Source organism: Grus americana, chromosome 2, assembly GCF_028858705.1.
Source record: "Grus americana isolate bGruAme1 chromosome 2, bGruAme1.mat, whole genome shotgun sequence".
NCBI classification, from domain to species: Eukaryota; Metazoa; Chordata; class Aves; order Gruiformes; family Gruidae; genus Grus; species Grus americana.
This window is the reverse complement of record NC_072853.1, coordinates 48,073,763-48,093,424: the sequence shown is the minus strand read 5'-3', so window position 1 is coordinate 48,093,424 and position 19,662 is coordinate 48,073,763. Positions and strand designations below refer to the sequence as shown.

Genomic DNA, 19,662 nt, shown 5'->3' with positions numbered 1-19,662 from the left:
TTGAGAATTAGTTCAGCAAGCTAGCAAAGAAAGTATTTACTTCAAGAAGCTAGGACTGATTCTTTTCATTTTGTATGAACACAAGAAGTAGATCTAAAAATAATACTCAAGGAAATCTGCCTTGATAAGTCAGCATAGTAGTTAATGGATCCTGTTGTATGTCTCATCTCAACAGAGTCTATAAACGCAAAAATTTCAGTCAAAGAGTTCATCTTTAAGTTCACTGAAGGCAGAAGACCCACCTTTGTTCTTCTCCTGTGCTTACATCATGCAGTAACACATAGTATTTGAGTGTATTTGGTATAAACCACTTGGGATATGAGTATTCACTACTATGCTGAATTCGATGTTGTTCTTGAGACAGCTTCAGAAATTGCTCCACAGGCTCTGGTTCACTAGAAGAAACTACAAGCATACCTAAATTCACGTTAAGGACATTTACCAGAAGAACCTGGGAACAACCACTGATCATTACACAAAATAGGAAGCATATAAAACAAGAGACAAGTACAATGTTTAAGCCCGTAAAACACTCTACTACAAAAGAGGGTGTAATTAGAATTTGGCCTTAATCTCAATAAGAACACTATTAACTAACAGTTAACTAACACCTGTAACATGAGATTAAACAGGAGTTTGCTCCAGTTCTGACACTGAATACAAGTTTAAGAAAACACATAATAGCTAATAGTTCATTTAAGATTTTAGATACAGTCTAAGTGTTCACACATGAAACTTAAGTACACTTGGGGTGAATTTCAGTTAAGTTTAAGACTTGGGACTTTAAGGTATCACCTGAGCAACAATAAACAGCCAGTATTCATAAACACAGTAACATCTTCCAAGTAAAATGCGGAAGCGTTGAGATTTTTACCTCAATGCAACTACGCAATCATTAATAAGGAACATCCTGCTCTGCTACATCTATTCAAAGACATTAATTCAGAGAAGCCAGAAAGCAAGTTGCACTTTAAATCTTACTAAAATTCAGAAGTCAAAGGTCAATATTTTGGCAAGTTAATTCTGCACAAATGGTTCTCTCTAATGGTGACTAACATACCTGTTCCACCACGCTGAAATGATAAAGTGCAGTAAAGAGTTAGGAACAGCAAAGGTGTTATGAAACCTGCACCGTTATAACCATTGTAAAGCTAAACACCAGCTACATCATGAAACAGTGCATATTTTTACTTTCCCTGTAGACAAACAAATCAGGCCTAAGTTTTGGTAAAAAAGAAAAAGTGAAAGTATTTAGGCATCTTTCCAGACTTCTTTTTGTCCAAAATAACTCAAAGTTCAGCAATTTTCCAAAACACCCTCCCCTAACCTCCACCCTCCATCTACTAGAAAAAGCTATAAAAAGTAGCAGGTGCATGCTGAACACACAAGCCTCTGTCATACATAAGGGACAGTCAACAGATATCTAATGAGCTACAGCAGAAAGTATTTTAGGATGAGGAAGTTTAGTTTACAGGTATTAGCTTAAAGTTCAGTTTGACACATAAAAAAGCGTGGTTTTAAAAAAAAAAAACATACACACCACTAACCACAAAGAAAACCCTGACCCTCTTATGAAATTAGTCTGTATAGTTAGACATATTGAAAAAAAGATATTGCAAAATTTCAAAAAAGTCTCCTACATTACATTTCTGCAGCCAGCTGTAACAGCCTTCACTGAAAGGTCTGTAACACTCAAAGGATACATGCAACATAGTGGTTTAAGAATTCATGATCTGATGCAGGCATAGACTGAAGAAAGCACTCTCTGTAAGACTCAAACCAAGGAGTAGTAGCTGGAACACACAATAAAAAAGGATGAATTAGAATATTCAGCGAAATTTCTTTTTACTTATTTATGAAAAGGAAATATGAAAGACTACACCTAGAAGCGAAGCTTGTAAACTCTGACAAGGTTTGCATGGCAGGGGAAAGAAGGAGGAACAGTCTAAGGAAAACGCATCTAAAATACACACAAGTGGGAGAAACAGTAACACTTCGAATCAAATCCTGTGAAAATAAATAGTATCTTAAGCACCAACTTCCTCAATATTGTAGGCTCACATGTATTCAGTCCGTGTTAGAGTTACCAACTACTCCTTACCACCCCTTTGTAAAACACACACACGTACTTGGGAAAAAAAAAATTCTTCTAACAGTCATTGAATTCGCCTTGGCTAGGGATGTAAGAATTGACTGAGAAGTAAAATTATTTTTTGAGTATGTAGAGAAACTAAGGATTAACAAAACCCTATCCTGCCAGTTCGTCTAAAGCTTTTCACAAGTGTTGTGACTTCGCTTGACAGTAGTCCCCCTCCTCTGCCCTGCTAAAATAAACAGTTCAGCTGTCAGCTGGCAAAGCAGAGATCCTAAAAGCTCCGATCTGAGTTGTGCCATTAATGCCTTATAATGTTAGCCTGCCACGTTCAAATGCCCTTTTACAATAGGGATTTCATTTTTCTGAGTAACAAATCAAGAGAAACCAAGTATATCTGGGAGATCTAAAGAACATGTGAACTTAAAAATCTTGTTTCTTTCCACTCCAACTATCAGTCAAGCAATGAAGTATTATTTCTTCTTCTAAGCCTGTTTTATGCCTTCTCAATTCTGAAACTCATTCCCTTGAGTAGAAAAAAAAAGACTCCAGAGCAAAATCAGTCCACTTCCAATAACCTGATTTCACACTGAAGTTAGCTGGAATCCAGTGTGAACTCACCTGCAAACTAGAAAACAATAACTAGTACAGAAAAAAATGCATTAATAGCAAAGGTATTAGTAAGAAAACACATTCCTTGATTTAACTCACATAAGAATTTCTAATGCTTTGTAAAACTCCCCCACCCAAAAAAAACCCCACCACTTTGATGTCTTAGCTGACTTTAGGAAACTTAGTTTCATTTTAATGTTGGAATTATCTTCTAGTGCATTAATTTAATGCATTTTGTTTAATCCTACATTGTCAGGCCATCTTACATCAGCTTCATCCACACAGAAGTCAGATAAAGTCACACTTCTTAGCTGAACTCGGTCTAGCAGTCACCACATACCACAAAAAAAAAGATCAATAGGAGGCAAACTTCTAGCTTTTGATTATAGCCTTTCTAGCAACTGCTCTCTAAGCACTCATTTAGGGGATAAAAAGCTCTTGGCTTTACAAAGTACTACATGTAAATATGCCAACTATTTAAATTAAGGAAAACACAATTTGTTATTAAAAACAAATCATGAGAAAGTGACTCATGAATATTTTTCACAAGCATAACAAAGCCTTATAGCAACTCAGGTTCACACCAAACAATGCTGAACTACTTAAGGCAGAAATTTCATCCGCATTTTAGTTTCAAGCTCTGTTTTCAGTTTTCCATTGCTATTTTACAGCTGAACCATGGCAAAGAAAGTTTTTTAAGTCCAACACAGCTACAGACAGGGAAGTACTACTTTGTTTTGTGGTGTTTTTCTCCCCCCCCTTCTCATTCAACCCTATTAAGAACCTTGGAAGTGGCTACAAAGGCAACTGGATTCCCTCTACACAGCTATAACATACATGAGCAGCATTCACTCAAGAGCATTTACAGGGCTGTAATCATTTATAGCAGATATTTAAAATAATAAACATGCACCATATTTGAAACAAAAACAATATTTGAAAAAATTTCACAGATGTAACATTTCGTAAGAGGTTATAGCAGTGCATAGCAACACCATCATTTAGCTACACAGGCCTATATGTTTTGCATTTTTCCAGTAATGTGTGTCCAGTATACTAAATAAGCAGAATTGACATTTAGACAAACTTGTTCATGTGTTCAGAAATTGTTAAGAAAATAAACTGGTAAGTAATATTTGTACATAACAGCTTAAGGAAGAGAAGTCTACTTCACGAAGTTTTGTACTTTTTAGCAACCTGACTTACCAAGATGAATTTCACAGACACAGGTACTCTAGCACATTCAGAAATGAAGGCATTTAGCAGCATCTGAATAGACACTATTGAAAGGATAGCTATTACTAACCAAAGACATAAACTTTGTTAATATCTAAAACTGAAAAACTTACAGAGCTTCACTGTAAGTTGAGAGGTCAATAACCAATGTGTTTTGGTAGCAATAAGTCTTATAAACTAGGTGAAAATGTATTAGAAAGCTTTTTTTAAGAGAGTCATAGTCCAGAAAAAAATGTCAATATTGCAGATGCATATGTGCTCTAAGTACAGGCAGCACTTTAGATCCAATTTGAAAAGTGCTACTATCCCCTGAGAAGGAAGTTCTATAGGGAAGCAGAAAGTATTTACATTTGAAATGCAGAACAGTGACAGTATACAGTTCCTTAGGATCAAACAAGACAGTGCTTTTACAGCATCAGGTCATTTCCCACCACCACTCTGCACTTATTGACTGTATGTAAAGACCAAATGATTTAGGTTAACAGGAGTAGAAATGTAACTAAAAGAAAAATTAAACAACCATCACCAGCAATTTTTCATTTAGGAGGGAAAAAAAATGGAGGAACACACATCTACGCCAAGAAAGGTGCTAAACAGTTGTAGCAGATGGTAAGGAAAGGTGGATGGGGCACATGGAAAAGAAATAAAGGGCAATTTGGCAAATTGGCACCAACCACAAAAAAAATACCTGAATAAAACGTGGATGTGTTCAGTTCCATCAGTGTCTCTTTCCAATTACTGTACCAAGGAACACTAGCTTTAACTGAGCGATCTGATAGAAAAAACATGATATTGTTATACTAAAAAGGGTCAGGTGCAAACACACTATTGGCTTTTACGCTGTGGTAGCATGAAGTAGAAAGTCTATAGCATGCAGGCCCATCAGGGACTGAAGACATTTGATTCCAGCTAATCTTAATCATGAACACTCCAGGCTCCTCGACATCTGACAGTGTACTTTATTAGAATTCAGTCCTAATTTCTGGTTCAGCCTGAATTCTGGGCTTGAGTAAAAAAGAAAATCTATGAAGTAGTAAAGAATTAAGTTATATTTATTTAGATACTATTTCTATTTTTCTAGTTAGAAGATACTATAAATGTAAGACACTGATTTCTGAGATTTCTCAGCCTGTAGTACTACAGTTAAAGTAACTGAAGATGTTAGCTGCTGAAAGGGATAACGTTGGGGCAACCATGTATCTCCATCATATTCCTGCATTGCTGCATGCCAGCATTAGCATCATGCAGCCCTGAACAAACATAGCCGGGGAGCGATCCAGCAGAAAACTTATCTGAGAGAAGAAAAATAATTTAAGTATTTAGTAGGATCACTTTTCCTCACTCTCCACATGCACCAGTACATTGGAGAAGCAGGCATGGCTGAACATAAGCACCCTTTCAGCAATCAACCAGGTCTCTCAGTACAAGAAGATTATGGAACTGTAAGAGTATTAAACAACAAGTGTAACAAAGAAGGATTACAAACAATTAAACAAATTCACCACAGCAGTTCCAAAACTTTTCTAAAAAAAAAAAAAAAAAAAAAAAAAGAGCAGGACCATGAGCCCAGTGGCAGAAACACTCATGCATGAGCTTCTTAAACAATGTTTGTGTCTTCCTTCTAAACAGGATGCATTTGACCATCATTAAAGATTAACTTAATGTGTTTTAATATTGCTATCCTAGAAAACTAATTCACCAAAAAAGAGCAAATTAAAGAACAGAATCGAGTATTTCACATTTCCATGCCAAAAGATTATGTTTTGTTGCCAGGAATGAATGCTTCCATTGGTTTTCAATAAAATGCTCTAATAAAGTTGGGAAAAAAGGTTTCTTGGAAAACTATGAGTATTTACTAAGTAGAAAAGGAACTCTGACAAGCTAGGGACTTCCTCATGTCCTCCTACAATGTAATGGGATCCAAGTTTAATCAAGAACACTGTGTCAGTGTTTTGTGCTAAAACAGGGTACCACAAAACTACAAAGTTGCTACATGATTTTGTCCTTCTGTATGATCTTACATAGCTTATACATCTCTCCTTCTGTCAAATAAGCATATAGTCAATCCGAATGGAAATAAGAATCTGATCACTGAGAGAGAGAAGATAGTCAAGTAATTTGTATATCTGAGGCTCCAGCAGCAAATAAGGGAAAAAAAAAAAAAGTTATTTGCTTCTACAACTACAAAGTATGGCTTGATATAGCCACTACTTTTCTTCCCTCCTTCCAACATCTCGCTTCTACATTAAGATCATTAGAAATATTATGGAAGTCTCTTCACTGAAACCATTCTGCTTTCTTAGAGTCTTCCAATCTCTAGAATTGAAGCAGACTTTCCCTCAAAATAAATTTCACAAAAAAAAGGCAATTCGCCAATTTCACAGATAAACAAGGGCATGGAAACTTAAGGGTGCAATTTCCAATAGCTCTCAAAATTTAGAATTTCCAGCCTGAAGTCTTTTCCTTTACTATCAATATTTCACATCAAGTTGAGGATGTGGCTTGTAAACCAGGTATCAAAAGACGTAGAATTATGCAATTTATCGTCAACGTAAAAAAAAAATCAACATACTACAACAACATCAGTTACTAATCCTCATGAAGTTTCATCAGTCTTTTGCTATAGCAGAGCCAAATTCCTCACTGCATGCTGAACTTCAGGTACAACAAATTACTCATATTTAAATAGGGCAATGCATACATGCTTTGAATTAAGTATGTACTCAAAGGCTTTAATGGCTTAGGGTCTTAATTGGGAGGAGTTTAATCTTCTCAGCTCTCAAGATCAGATCTCATTTAATATTATTCACAATGTCTTAACCCTTGGAGATCTGGAAAAAAAAATACATTTTTAGAATATTCCAGCCATTTTGACTGAAATATGACGCACTGAGTTTCTGGGCAAAAAAACAAGACACCTTTCCTCAAAAACATTTTTCTTAAAACTTTTGACAACTTCATGAACTCTATGCATTAAGCAATAAATAAAAACAGAAGAAGCCAGGAGGACTAACTTCAACATAAAGGTATATATTAGTACTAACATTATAAATAAATTCTGATACTTATTCAACCAAGTGTAACAAGTCACTATGTCAGTTTTGTAACAAGAAAACCTCTCCCATCTGATGAGCTATTAACACAGCCAAAGCATGAGTATTTTCTACATTAAAATCATCTAATGATTTAACACAAGTTCAGAAGAATCACAACATTAGGAAACATTAACTTAACAATTAAGTTCAATCACTCTTTAAGCATTATATAAAACCAAAACAATTTGATAAATCTGAAGATTCAGTAAAAACAATGACTCAAAGCTGATCAACTCTGAGTAATTTTAATACATGCCATGAAGTTGAAATCAAAGTTAGAAGCTTTACAGTGAATTCCAGTTTAAGTTAGGAAAAATACAATATCATTACATACCACTAATGTTGAGATCATAATCTCCCGCTGTGATCACATTAGCTACTAGTCCTTCAGCAGGCTGACTGACAGACACAACATCATTCAAGAGTTTTCGAATGGCACCAGGCTGAGGTGGATGAGTAATAATGTTGTTGACAGCAATCTTCAAATTTTTAATTATGTGAAGTTGATTATTAGGATCTCTCATGTGAACTGAAAGAGAAAAAAATATAGGCTTTGTTGAGGAGTCTAACAGAGAGTTAAAATGGTTACCATAAATTAGTGTTTCTCCAACAGATCCTTTTAATTCTTTAAAGATTACTTTTTTCACTAAACCTCTCCATCATCTATTTTAGATCACAGTCCATAATACTCGAGTATCAAAACTGGAGTGCAGGGAAGGCAAGAATGAAAAATTACTTTATGTTCAACACTAGACTTACCTCGGCAAACTGATGAAAACACAGCATCTTGGCTTATAAGAATATCCACTCAGAGTAACAAAGCACTCAAAATCCATACCCTCCACTACTGCACTCCCTTCCTTGTGGAATGTACTCAACTTGCACAGAAAGCCTAAAGCAACCACATATGGATGTCACATAACATCTCATGTTCCAAGGAGTCAGCAGTTTCCAAGAAAATCCCAGTATACAATAGTAGCATTCAAGAAACTTGACAGGAGTAACATAATATTAGTTCATCCAAAATGAACATATCCTTTTATTTTTAATACTACAGTCCAAGTTTGTTTGGGTTTTGTTTTAAATAAATGGTTCTAGAACTCCCCTGTTCTCCAAATGGCATCACGCAACTGGTTTATCTTAAAAGAATGTTATTGAAGTTACATTTCTTGAGTGACAAACTTCTAGTTAAGATTAATGAATTGAAAATAAAAGTCAATGTTAGTAATACCAGCATTCCCGATTCACTTTTACATGCTTGTTTAAAAACCAGAAAAAGTGTTATGAGTATTAAATACTAGTTTCACAATTATCCATGAGAGTTTTGTCTGACAAATAGTGGATTATTGCATGCAGCCTCAAAAAAATCCCAATAATGCAGTGAAAGTGTCCATGGATCTACTGCTTACAACAGAACAACAAACAGCTGGTAAGCATGTAAGTTGTTGGTGTGGAGAGGTTGCTTAATTAGAAAAAGTGAAGCAGACTGTTACCAATGAAAATAATATTCAAAAAAAGAAACAGATGTGAAAAGGGTGATATCAGCCTTATGTTATTAGCACTCTGTAACTTAAACTGTTTTGGCTTTGTGTTACTTATCCAAAAATTACTTTCCTCCCATTAAGACCAACTTCTCCAAGAAAGCCATCAGACAGAAACCACCACCACCAAAGAAAGAGTCTCAAGCCCACACAAGGGGGTCAATACCAAGCCTAAAGGACAAGGCAGCAGCAAAGTCCAGCAAGATGATTAACGAACAATGGTATTTAACTGAAAGTTAAAGTTGAAATTCTGTATGACTGACAGCTATACACAGGGTACCTTTATTTTCTATATGTTTAAAAAACTATCATCCCAGGCAAATTTCACTTTTTTCTTTAATGACATGCGATTGCTTTTATTCCCTAAGTCCCTGGTTTTGTTTTGCTGGTTTTGTTGTTTTTCAAAATGTCTCAGTATTCTGAAAAGCAAAAAGTGATTAATCACAAGAAAGGTGGTAGGTTTTTTGGTGGGTGGGGTTTTGGGGGTTTTTTGGGGGTCTTTTTTGTTGTTTTTTTTTGTTTGGTTTTGGGTTTTTTTGTTTTTTGGTGGGTTTTTTGGTTGGTTTTTTTTTTTTTTTTTTTTTTTTTTTTTTTACACACTTGTGCTTACTGGTCCACCTTTCTACTTAAGGTCTAGCCCCGATCTTTTCACTAAACTTTGACTGGGCTACAGCCTCTTTAGTATCTTATAAAGTTAGATTTTACCATAAGAAGTTACTTGAGCTTCACATGATTTGTAAATGCAGAGCTCCCTTTGTACAATCTTTGTGAAACTTGCTCCCTCAAGCCATTTGGTTTTTTTTTTTAAAAAAAGTATTTATGCCATTTTCAACAGACATTACAATTCTGGGTTTGCTCTGATCTTTCATGTCATTTCCCCTATTTCAAGCCACATGCACCACCAAGCGAGCCAGACTAAGTGCAAGCAGGACACACTGAGTACAGCTACCTAAGACATCTGGTGCTACCATGTGCCCCACAGCACAGCCCTCAACTCCTTTGCATTTTATTTTCACAAACTACTGCAAGGCATATAATGGGCAGCACAAAGAAAAATTCTTGTTCTTCTCCTCATCTTGCAAGTAACCACAAAATTCACACCATAAAGGTCTGAAACAGTCTTCTGTTCCCTCCAGCCTGGAGAACACCCCACACCTTTTCCACAAGGCTTTTCAGAAGTAGTAACTACGCAGCCCGAGCCAGATCACACTAGATGTGTTTACAGTCCATCTCAGCTGTTAAAGCAGATTTCTATCGCAGTTCAAGTCTAGACTGGCATAGTTCTACCCTCCTCAGTCACACATTCACTCCCAGCCTCTAGCCAGCACTGACGCTCACGGGAAAACAGTACGAAGCAGTTTAGAGAACTGATCCTGCCCAAAACAACCTAAAAATCTGTACTTTTTTTTTCAGCTATAAGTTTCAGATTGAACTGCATCATACAGCTATATCAACACAGAGAAGGGCAATGTGCTAACTAAACTTAATTGGTCCAGTTCAGCATTTCTATCAGAAAGCTAAAGGGGAGGAATTTTTTTCCCCATCTTATCATATAGGTAAATTATCAACCCTACTGCCACATGATTACTGAAAAGATCAAATGTAGAGGAAGTGGGAGGGACAGACAACTAAGAAATCAGTTTGCCTTTACCAGTGCATCTGTAACACAAACTCGTCCTTGGTGTCTCTCCTAAAATATAATAGCCATAATAATGAAGAACAAATGTATTTCCATATGAGACACACATGACACTTCTGACATATGTGCAATCCTAAGGACTGACATAAAGGACATACTTGGAACCCCACAAAGCTCTTACCTTAATCCCTACTAAAAAATTTCTAGTGTTTCCTTCAAGTGTTCATAAGATCATTTCAGAAAGTGTTTTGCAAGAAATAGTAGTAGTAATGTATACTAGAACAAGATCTTTCTCATCAGATATTGAGAATATTCAGATGTTGACTAAAATACTCACGAACAGGGAATTCTTAACATCAGACTAAGCTCATCAAATCAGCACAGCATTCCCATAATACCTCCTTACTTCCAGCACATATTTAAGAATCAGATACCGTTATCAGAAGCTCCCCCTTTTTAAGACATAAACCACTTTGGTTTAAGAGTCAACAAAGCTATCTTCAAGTGACACTTGCTAGTTGAGGTGTATGCTGTAATTCTCCCTCCCACCAAAACAGTATTAGCTCAGATAGTATTTTTAAAGATTCTTAAAAACAGGATGCTATTTTAAAGAAAACCTACCTATACATTATATGTATGTTAAATTAGGTATCAATTGTTACTGACAAACACAATAGTTAAGACAGACTGCCACTTTGAGAATAAATCTGAAAGTATAAAATCTACAATATACTTTTGCTTCCTTTACCAAAGGAAAATGGAAGTTTCAGAAGAGTTTTGTTTTCCTCTTAAGTAAAGACTTACTGGGACAGTAAAGTTGTTCTCTCACTTTTTAAACCATTTCTCCTTCAATGACAAGAAGTGACTGACTTAGCCAAGAAATTAAAGATTACAGCAAGAAGGATTTTGAACCTGTGCTCAGGATTTCCTGCCATCACAATTTGCTATATTGCAAGGGTATTTTTGGCTAGACCAACATTAGCAAGTTGCTGATAGGCAGAAGTTGATGAGTGGATTAACACTGATTAGTGCAGAATCTCCCCCCCTCTACATCTATATTATGTATGTTTGTGAGCGTCTACTTGAAATTAGATATAACCTGAGCTCCTTGGACAAGAAGCATGTGGTTTAAAACCACGTGAAGAATCAAGTAGTGGGCTGGTCCTTCGCACGTTAGGCAGAGATGTGAAGGCCAATTGATACATGCATAGTACAAAGCTCAGCTTAGTTCCTATCAACTGTTTTGCACCTAAATCAGGAGATTTGTTTCATAACTGCACTGCTTCCATAAGCAAGAACACCAATGAACATGCACCCTTCAGCAGTCTCATAAGCTATGTAAATCCTAAACTTTAGAGAAAAATCTGTATTGTAACAGGACTCAAAATGCAGTAGCAAACCAGTGATTGAGCTCTTCAAGTTATAGAAGAGTTCAGGAAGTAACACATGTACTTTAAAGTTTTGCACAAGTACACGGGACAGCTTACTTCTAAAGATATTAAATACTAGTCAATCCAATTTTACATTACAAATTCAATGAAATAGCCATTAAGTAAAGACAGAAGTATTAATTAAAAAAAAAGACAGTATTTCATGCTCCTTTAAGAAAAACTGTGCTTAAAAGTGAAGACATCAAAACAGTCATAAATAGTGAAACACATGATTGTTAAGGCATGTGCAGGTACACACATTCTGCTGTACCATGATCGGATCATTAATCATGCCTCCTCTTCTTAACTGGACATGAAAAGCACCGTGAAAAAATTTAACTGCTAAGTCTGGTCAAACCTATTAAGGTAGAGGAATTTAAGAACTTATCCTATGTTTCCAGATCTTGTGCACAGGATACAATTGACAGTGTCACTAGGCAATAGTGTTTGTGCAGACTGCAACAAACATGTTTCCCTGTCGGAGCTCCACAAATTCTGAAGCTAGAGAAACTGCTTACCATTATACAAACTCATGAGAAATTTTATTGCACTGAACCACTCTTCTGCCTGAAGAAGATGCCAAGTACTGCCTTCCCTACCCTCATGCAAGCTGGCTTTCACCACAAGAAGTTACATATAGCATGTAGCAATGTTTTTTTCCATGAAGCTAGAAGAGGAAGCCAAGCTTGGAGTGAACAACTGCAGTCCAGCTTGCAGCCTGTTGTATCAGCATACAGAGTAGTGCAGCAACAAAACCCGCTGTACCAAGCTTCAGCTTCTCGGTTGGTTCTCTGACCCTCTGGTGAGGTTTTCGAACAGGATAGTTCAGATTGTAGAAGTTAGGCAGCCTACGCAGAACAGCAAGGATGCCCTTTCTCAAAGGCTCGTCACAATGGCCACAGCTGCAAAATTAGGAAATTAAAACTGTATCACAGTGATTTAGATGCAGTTCACAAGGGTGTTCATTACTACACAGCAGAGCTTACAGGAGACCAATTAGAGAAACATCCAAAATTACTATCAAATTATGACAATCAAACAGTGGAGCTTTTCTTAACAATTTTTTAGAAGAAAGCAGAAGTCAAGTCAGTACCAGTCTCTCAAGCAATAAGCTCAAAGTCTTACGATATATCAAGGGAGGGAGTCTAATCTTTAGCCATAACTAACTCCTTTATTAAAAGAGGGTGAAGAACAGCTTAGTTTATAAACATTGACATAACACTGAGGTCTGCATTTACACAGGGAACACTGAGGATGATTCAGGTCTGCAAGTTCCTTAAATGTTACAATAGTTGGAACAAAAAGAGTTACACCTAGGTGACAACAGAATTAAGTATTGTTCAGAGTGAATGCTTCATTTTGAATAGTCTGCCTGGTTTTGTTTGCTAGATGCATTTTGAAGGCCTTTCACAAAGAACCTAGAGAGATATGTAAGTAACTTCAGAATTCCAAGGATGTGAGCTTCTGCATTTATTATTTTATCTCTGCTACGTTCCCACATAGCTCACGAGTGTTGCTAAACAAAGGGAAAAACATTTATAAACAAGTTATGGTTAGTAAGTTATTAAGACTTGCCACAGAATAAAGGCAGATTTTAACACATACTAGCTTTTAAGTTGGTACCATTAATTTTTTAAATAGCAGTGCAAAATTCTAATTCAAGTGACAGGACAAGCTTCATTTTCCTGCACTGCTTCCTCAACACATGACATGAAGACACTGAAGTGTGAGCTAAGTGTCTGTCAGAAACAAAATCTGTCAAATGTCACTTCATTGCTATTCTGACGAGCAGTTCTGTTCTGATTGCTGTTCTGCAAGCAGTGGCTTGAAAAGCATGGCTTAAGTTTTTTTTTTTTAAATTCAGATAGTAACTTAAAGTAAAAGAACCCTATCTTTAGGGTTCTTACAGTTTGGGGGTTTTTCTCTTAAGTGGTCAATTTCCAGTTTTGTTTATACTTTACATGGTCGTTTCACTTATGTCACATAACCAGCTCGATTCCCACCTTCTCTTTGCACGGGTCTTACCCACAGAAAGATCAACAAAAAGAAGTACATAGGATAAAACCACAGGCAAGTGAAAGCAAACACTTGCAACTGAAATTACAATTAGTGTTTCTGAAAGACTGGCCATACTTTCAACGACTGAGCACTTTACTAACAGCCTTACCACACACATGAAATCCAGGAAGATGTACAGCAGGAGTCAGGTATGATTATTATAATAGCAATGTTTTTTCAAAAAAAAAAATTAGTTTGGAAGTGCTAGATTTAGAGACACCTTTCTCTTCAGCTGTGTGCTCTATCATGTCTCCAGGAGAAGCCTAGCTTCCAAGGTTCCACAGAGAAGAACAGATCGAATTAAAGAGACTTAGCAGCCACCTGGGGCCACCCGGCAAACGCGTACCTCCGCAGAGCCCGGCACGGCTCCAGGTAACACCCGACTGAGCGGCTGCCGCCACGGACCGGGGGAAGGGGTCTCGCCTCCCGTCTCCGCTCGGCTCAGCCTCGCCGGGCGGTACAGCAGAGCAGGCGCGGAGACAACCGCAGCGCCAGGCCGGGCGGGACCCCTCGCCCCCGGGAGGCCACCGGGCGGAAGGGAGCGGCGGCACCGCCTTCCCCGCCCCGGGTAAACAAGCTGCGCGCCCCGCTCCGCTCCCGGCACCGACCTTCCGAGGTGAGGCGGCAGAAGGGCTTCACCAGCTCGGCGAAGCTCAGGTTGTTCTTGCGGGTGAGCCTCTCCGCCTCCTCGCTGCACAGCGCGGCCACCAAGGGCACGAACGAGTCCTGGATGAACTCCTGCACCGACTGCACGCACTGGGCCATCGCCGCCGCCGCCCGGGGGGCCGAGCCGGCCCCGCCACCTTCCTCCACTCTTCTCTGCCCGGCTCCGCCGGCTTCCCGCCTCGTCCGCCCGCCGCCGGCCTCTCCGCGGCTCCCGCTCCGGCCGTCTGCCCCGACGCCGCGGTCACCGACCACTCAGCAAGCGGCCAGAGCCGCCATGTTGCACCTCAGCCGAGCCCCTCGGGTAGCGCCCGCTCCCGGCGGCCCCCGCGCCCGCTCATGTGATTGGTCGAAAGGGGCGGTGCCGGGGCGGGGCGCGCACGGGCGGTAGCGGCCGAGGAGGGGGAAGCGACGGTGGCCGGGCGGGGGTGGGTTTGAGCGTGCCCGCCACATCCCTCAGGCCCTTGGTGACTTCCGAGTGAGTGGGCGCGGGGAGCCGCCGCCAACCGCTGCCAACGGCCTTCGCCTCGCTGAGGCGGCGGGCAGCTGCCCCCGGCCTGGGGGGTCGACCCTGACGCCGGGAAGTTCGTTTGCGGCAGGCCGAGGGCTGGCGTTCGGCTCCTGGTCCCAGCCGCTGCGCTCCTCCTGCCCGCGTCGGGGCCCAGGGTGACAGCCGCGCCGCCGGGCAGGCCGCTCGCCTCACGCCGCACGCACACATCCCCGCCGCGGCTGGGCAGCCGGGCGGCTTTTCGGCCAGCGGAGGGACTGCTTATTAAACGAGGTGCAGGAGGAGGGAGACGTTGGATCAGCCAGGATTTTGCAGACCTATTAACCCATCCCCCCATCCCCCCCCCCCCAAAAAAAAAGTTCTGGAGTTTTTATTTTCAAAAAAAATAGCAATTATGGTTAAAAAGTGAAGAATTGTTTGGAGTTTCTCGGACAGACCTGTCACTGCTTAATTATATGCATAAAATGAAAATCATGCAAACTAATTTTTGAGATCCACCTATTAATGCATGATAATATAGAGACTTCTCCTTTTACATTTGTAACCTGAGTAAGGAAGTGATATGGAAGGAAGACAACAGTGGTGGTCAGTGACAATTAACAAATAATTTTGAATATGTTCTTTACAAATGGAGTACTGTAGTAGGGTTGGGTTTTAACATGCTGTCAGGGACAGTCCTTAGGACGGGGCTTGTAAACATCACAAAAAAGCCTGTACGTCTTTGGAAATCAAGGCTTAGCAAGGCTATAATAGAACATGATTTCAACAGTAAGGTTTGGAAATAATTAGCCGATTTCTGAGTATTTGGCAGGCCTCTCAGAGGCAGGAAGTTTTTGCGAATTACTGAAGTGAGCCAGGTAAGTACAGGAGAGAGAGCTTATTCTGAGGGAAGACTTAAAACATGAGATCAGTCCTTCCTAAATGCAAATGTCAGAAGCAGAGGTGATGTTATCAGTTGGTTTCAGTGGGAGATCACACATTGTTTTTTAGATGCGTGATTTACAAAGGCCTAAGAAGCCAAGCATCATTTCTCCCACTGCCAGAAGTACTCTATGTGCAACTGATTTCCATGGTAAATCTTCATCTATAAGAACCTTTAAAAAAAAAAAGCAAAAGGAAGATGAGGTTATTTTTATAGTTGATAACACAGAATACATCCTAGTTGAAAACCAAATAAAACTCGGAAAAAGAATATCTCATCGTCTTCCCTAACAAATTCATTAAATTGGAAATTAGTGTTAACTCATTCATCTACATCAGTTGGGTCAGCCACTTCCTCTCTGAATTAAAAATTAGTTATTAATTCAATGTAGGCAGTAAGAAAAAAACTAATAGGCCATCCAACTCGGTTTTTCAAGATTGAGTCCTGAGAATGTTATCCAAAAGCTACTAAATAATAAAAAAAAATATTTTGGCTTGGCTAGATTTATAGAAAAAGTTGAAGGCCAACATTCTGCAAATATTTATAGCATATCCACATTTGGAAATTCCCCAGTGCTATTCCAGCTAATGTTTTCACAGATATTTTAAAGTATGACCTCCATACAGATGCTTTGGAACAACAGTGCTTCTCCCCCATTCCTCTTGTTGCATTACTCCAGAACAGTACACAAATTACATCTGGTAGATTGAAGTAGATCAGAAAAACTCCCAATCCTGTTCACACATGACTTGACATTAAAAATTATTTTAAAATTCTGACCCTTATTATGCCTTTCTGGCAGAGATTCAATTTTCATTTATTCGTTGCTCTCCAAACAGGCAATGTGTAGCTACTGGCAATCTTCAGTAGCTGTTACAGAGTGAAAACTCATTTTTGTTGCTTACACAGGGCAAAGTTTGTAAATGCTTTGATGTTTTGTTTTGTGAGGGTTTTTTTTTTTAATTAGAGCAGCTCTGCATTCTAAACCTATATTTGTGTGCTCAAAATTTATTCTCTGTGTATGCAAACACAGAATCACTGAATCACAGAATGGTAGGGGTTGGAAGGGACCTTTGAAGATCATCTAGTCCAACCACCACCTGCTAAAGCAGGATCACCTAGAGCAGGTTGCACAGGATCACATCTAGGCAGGTTTTGAATATCTCCAGAGGAGACTCCAGCACCTCTCCGGGCAGCCTGTGCCAGGGCTCTGTCACCCTCAAAGTGAAGTTGTTTTTCCTCATGTTCAGATGGAAGTTCCTGCGTTCCAGTTTGTGCCCATTGCCCCTTGTCCTGTCACAGGGCACCACTGAGAAGAGTCTGGCCCCCTCCTCTTGACACCCACCCTTTAGATATTTATAAGCGTTGATGAGATCCCCTCTCAGTCTTCTCCTCTCCAGGCCAAACAGACCCAGCTCTCTCAGCCTTTCCTCATACGAGAGATGCTCCAGTCCCCTCATCATCCTCGTAGCCCTCTGCTGGACTCTCTCCAGTAGTTCCCTGTCTTTCTTGAACTGGGGAGCCCAGAACTGGACACAGTCCTCCAGATGTGGCCTCACCAGGGCAGAGGGGGAGGATAACCTCCCTCGACCTGCTGGCCACGCACTTCTGAAAGCACCCCAGGACACCATTGGCCTTCTTGGCCACAAGGGCACATTGCTGGCTCATGGAGAGCTCCCAGGTCCTTCTCTGCACAGCTGCTTCCTAGCAGGTCAACCCCTAACCTCTACTGGTGCCTGGGGTTATTCCTCCCTAGGTGCAGGTCGCTACTCTTGTCCTTGTTAAACTTCATTAGGTTAATAAAACATGTATACGTTTTCTTTTTACCCAGTATTAGGAATTTGGTCCTTAGAATTTCTCTCTTGTGACAGTTCTCTCCCAGTATGACACTGTCCAAAGGACTGGTCCTGTCACACTAGTTTCCTACAGCTCGGCTGTCTCATGGGCCATGCAGTGTTTTCCCATGACGGAGAACCTTTGATGCAGCCTCTGACTTGCCTGCCCTACTAAGGAGGGATAAACAACTCCATCGTCAGTGAACACAGCAGCTCAGGTTGTTGTAGCCCATATCTGTTGCTAAAAATAGTGTAGTCAAAGAGGATTCAAATAACATCTTTATTTACAAGGCAGAAGGCGCATTAGAAGGAATATAAGATATCATCACTAATTGCTTGTACCATTCCCAAGCCTGGCAATGTGAGCACAAAATTTTGCTTTTAAAGTCTGACGGTGTACAAATAGATAGGACAAATAGTGGACAGAAGTACAAAGGGATAATACGAAGTCATGAATCTGTGCTTTAACCATCTGAATTATTTAACTGAAAATACTGCTTATAGCAGAGGAAGAGATGGATGAAACAAAACAGCAGGTGAACACAAGTGAGATTGTGCAGTACGGAGTGGGATGGGGAGGCCTAGTCAGAGGGAATAGAAACAGAAGAAATAGTAAGAAAGTGCATTGAATAGACCAGAACAAAAACATCAATGAGACAGGAAAATATGTTCATGGTTTCAATTGTAAAGAAACAGAACATAACTGTACAATTTGGAATGTAAAGTGCTTGTCTTCTACCCCTCTGCTGCTTCCCTGCTGCTGCCAGGAGTGCTTTCTCACTCCCTCGGGCTGGAAGCTTCCTGAACTTACAAGTTCTGTGATTCCTTTGTGCACATCACCAAGCCACGGAGCTGCAGCCTTCTGTTGAACTGAGCTGCTGCTGAGGAAGTTTATTTGAAAGGTTGTTTTCACCTGTTAATAAAATTATTGTGTAGGTTTAAGACAGAGAAAAAAGAATGTAGAATTGCAAATGCTGCAATCTGAAGTCAAATCCAATGCTTTAATTTGCAGTTATTGAAATATGTCTGTTTCCCTGTAAGTTAGTTACAAGTTAAACTATACCCCTGAAAGTTTACATCATGGACTCCCAGCTCCCTGCAAACTTCAATGGCACATTTGAGTTTTTGCTCAGTTCAAGCTTCTGGAGAGGTACAGAAATGATGTTTTGCACAGCAATTCACTCCAGCACAACTTGAAGTGAGATTACAAGATTTAGCTTCACGCAAGAAGCTACATACTGGGAGTGGAAGAGGGAGTTGGTTGCTTGAGGTTTTTTTGATAAACCACACTGATAGACAAACAAATCATTGCAAGTTAGGTACCAGTGTAGGTTTACAGTCAGCTGTCATGTGGTAACTCCTCAAGGTTAATCTGGGAACCTGATTTCTCAACTTTTGGATATGCTCATGGCCTTCACAAGCCTCCTGGACAATGTGATCCTCTGTGTTAGCTGTTCTGCACCAGCGTCACTGGCATGGAAGGTGAATTGCTGCCAGAGTCAGGCTGTGGTGTCCAAGGCTGTGGTCCCTGCAATCTGCCATGCACAAGTAGCCCTCTGAGTTTCACTGCCTCCCATAGATCAGGAAAAGCTCTTGAAATGCTCTTCTGCAGCTTGCAAGATGAAGAAAAAACAACACTCATGAACAGTGGAAAGAACAACTCATCCTGTGCTGAATCAACACACATTTTCCCAAAAGACAGGGAAAAAACCACTTCTGAAGGAAGATTTTACACAACAAGGCAGTAAGAATGGTGCCAGGGGCCTCCAGTAATGTACCAAGCCCATGGTGGCTGAAGCAGAAGGTCAGATCTGCAGCTACAAGGGTGAAACAGTCAGGTTTGCCCTGCCATGTCTACGGCTGAGTCATAAAGAAGACTAGATGGTAGTAGATGGTCAATCTTCAGGGCTTCTGAGTCAACAGGATGCTCTCCTTGCCAACTCGGGGATCCTGATGCCTTTGATGGGCATGGGATGGGAATGCATGGTCATGCAGTTCTCCTTCAGGTGTGATAATACAGCTCCTCCTGTG

General features: G+C 39.9%; 1 protein-coding gene across 4 annotated transcripts in view; it reads right to left on the bottom strand.

Moving 5' to 3' along the window:
• TRAPPC8 (trafficking protein particle complex subunit 8) overlaps positions 1-14,685 on the bottom strand; it is a 54,796-nt gene extending 40,111 nt beyond the window's left edge. For 2 of the 4 annotated variants that reach the window (XM_054815753.1, XM_054815754.1), the window contains exons 1-5: positions 14,312-14,685; positions 7,370-7,564; positions 4,629-4,712; positions 1,704-1,793; positions 243-417 (exon numbers count right to left, since the gene is read on the bottom strand). In XM_054815753.1, coding sequence (XP_054671728.1) covers positions 243-417; positions 1,704-1,793; positions 4,629-4,712; positions 7,370-7,564; positions 14,312-14,468 — 701 coding nt within the window. In that variant the 5' untranslated portion in view covers positions 14,469-14,685. The remainder of the gene's footprint in view (positions 1-242; positions 418-1,703; positions 1,794-4,628; positions 4,713-7,369; positions 7,565-14,311) is intronic. The other 2 variants (XM_054815756.1, XM_054815755.1) reach the window with 1 other exon arrangement.
• Between the last annotated feature and the right edge of the window lie 4,977 nt (positions 14,686-19,662).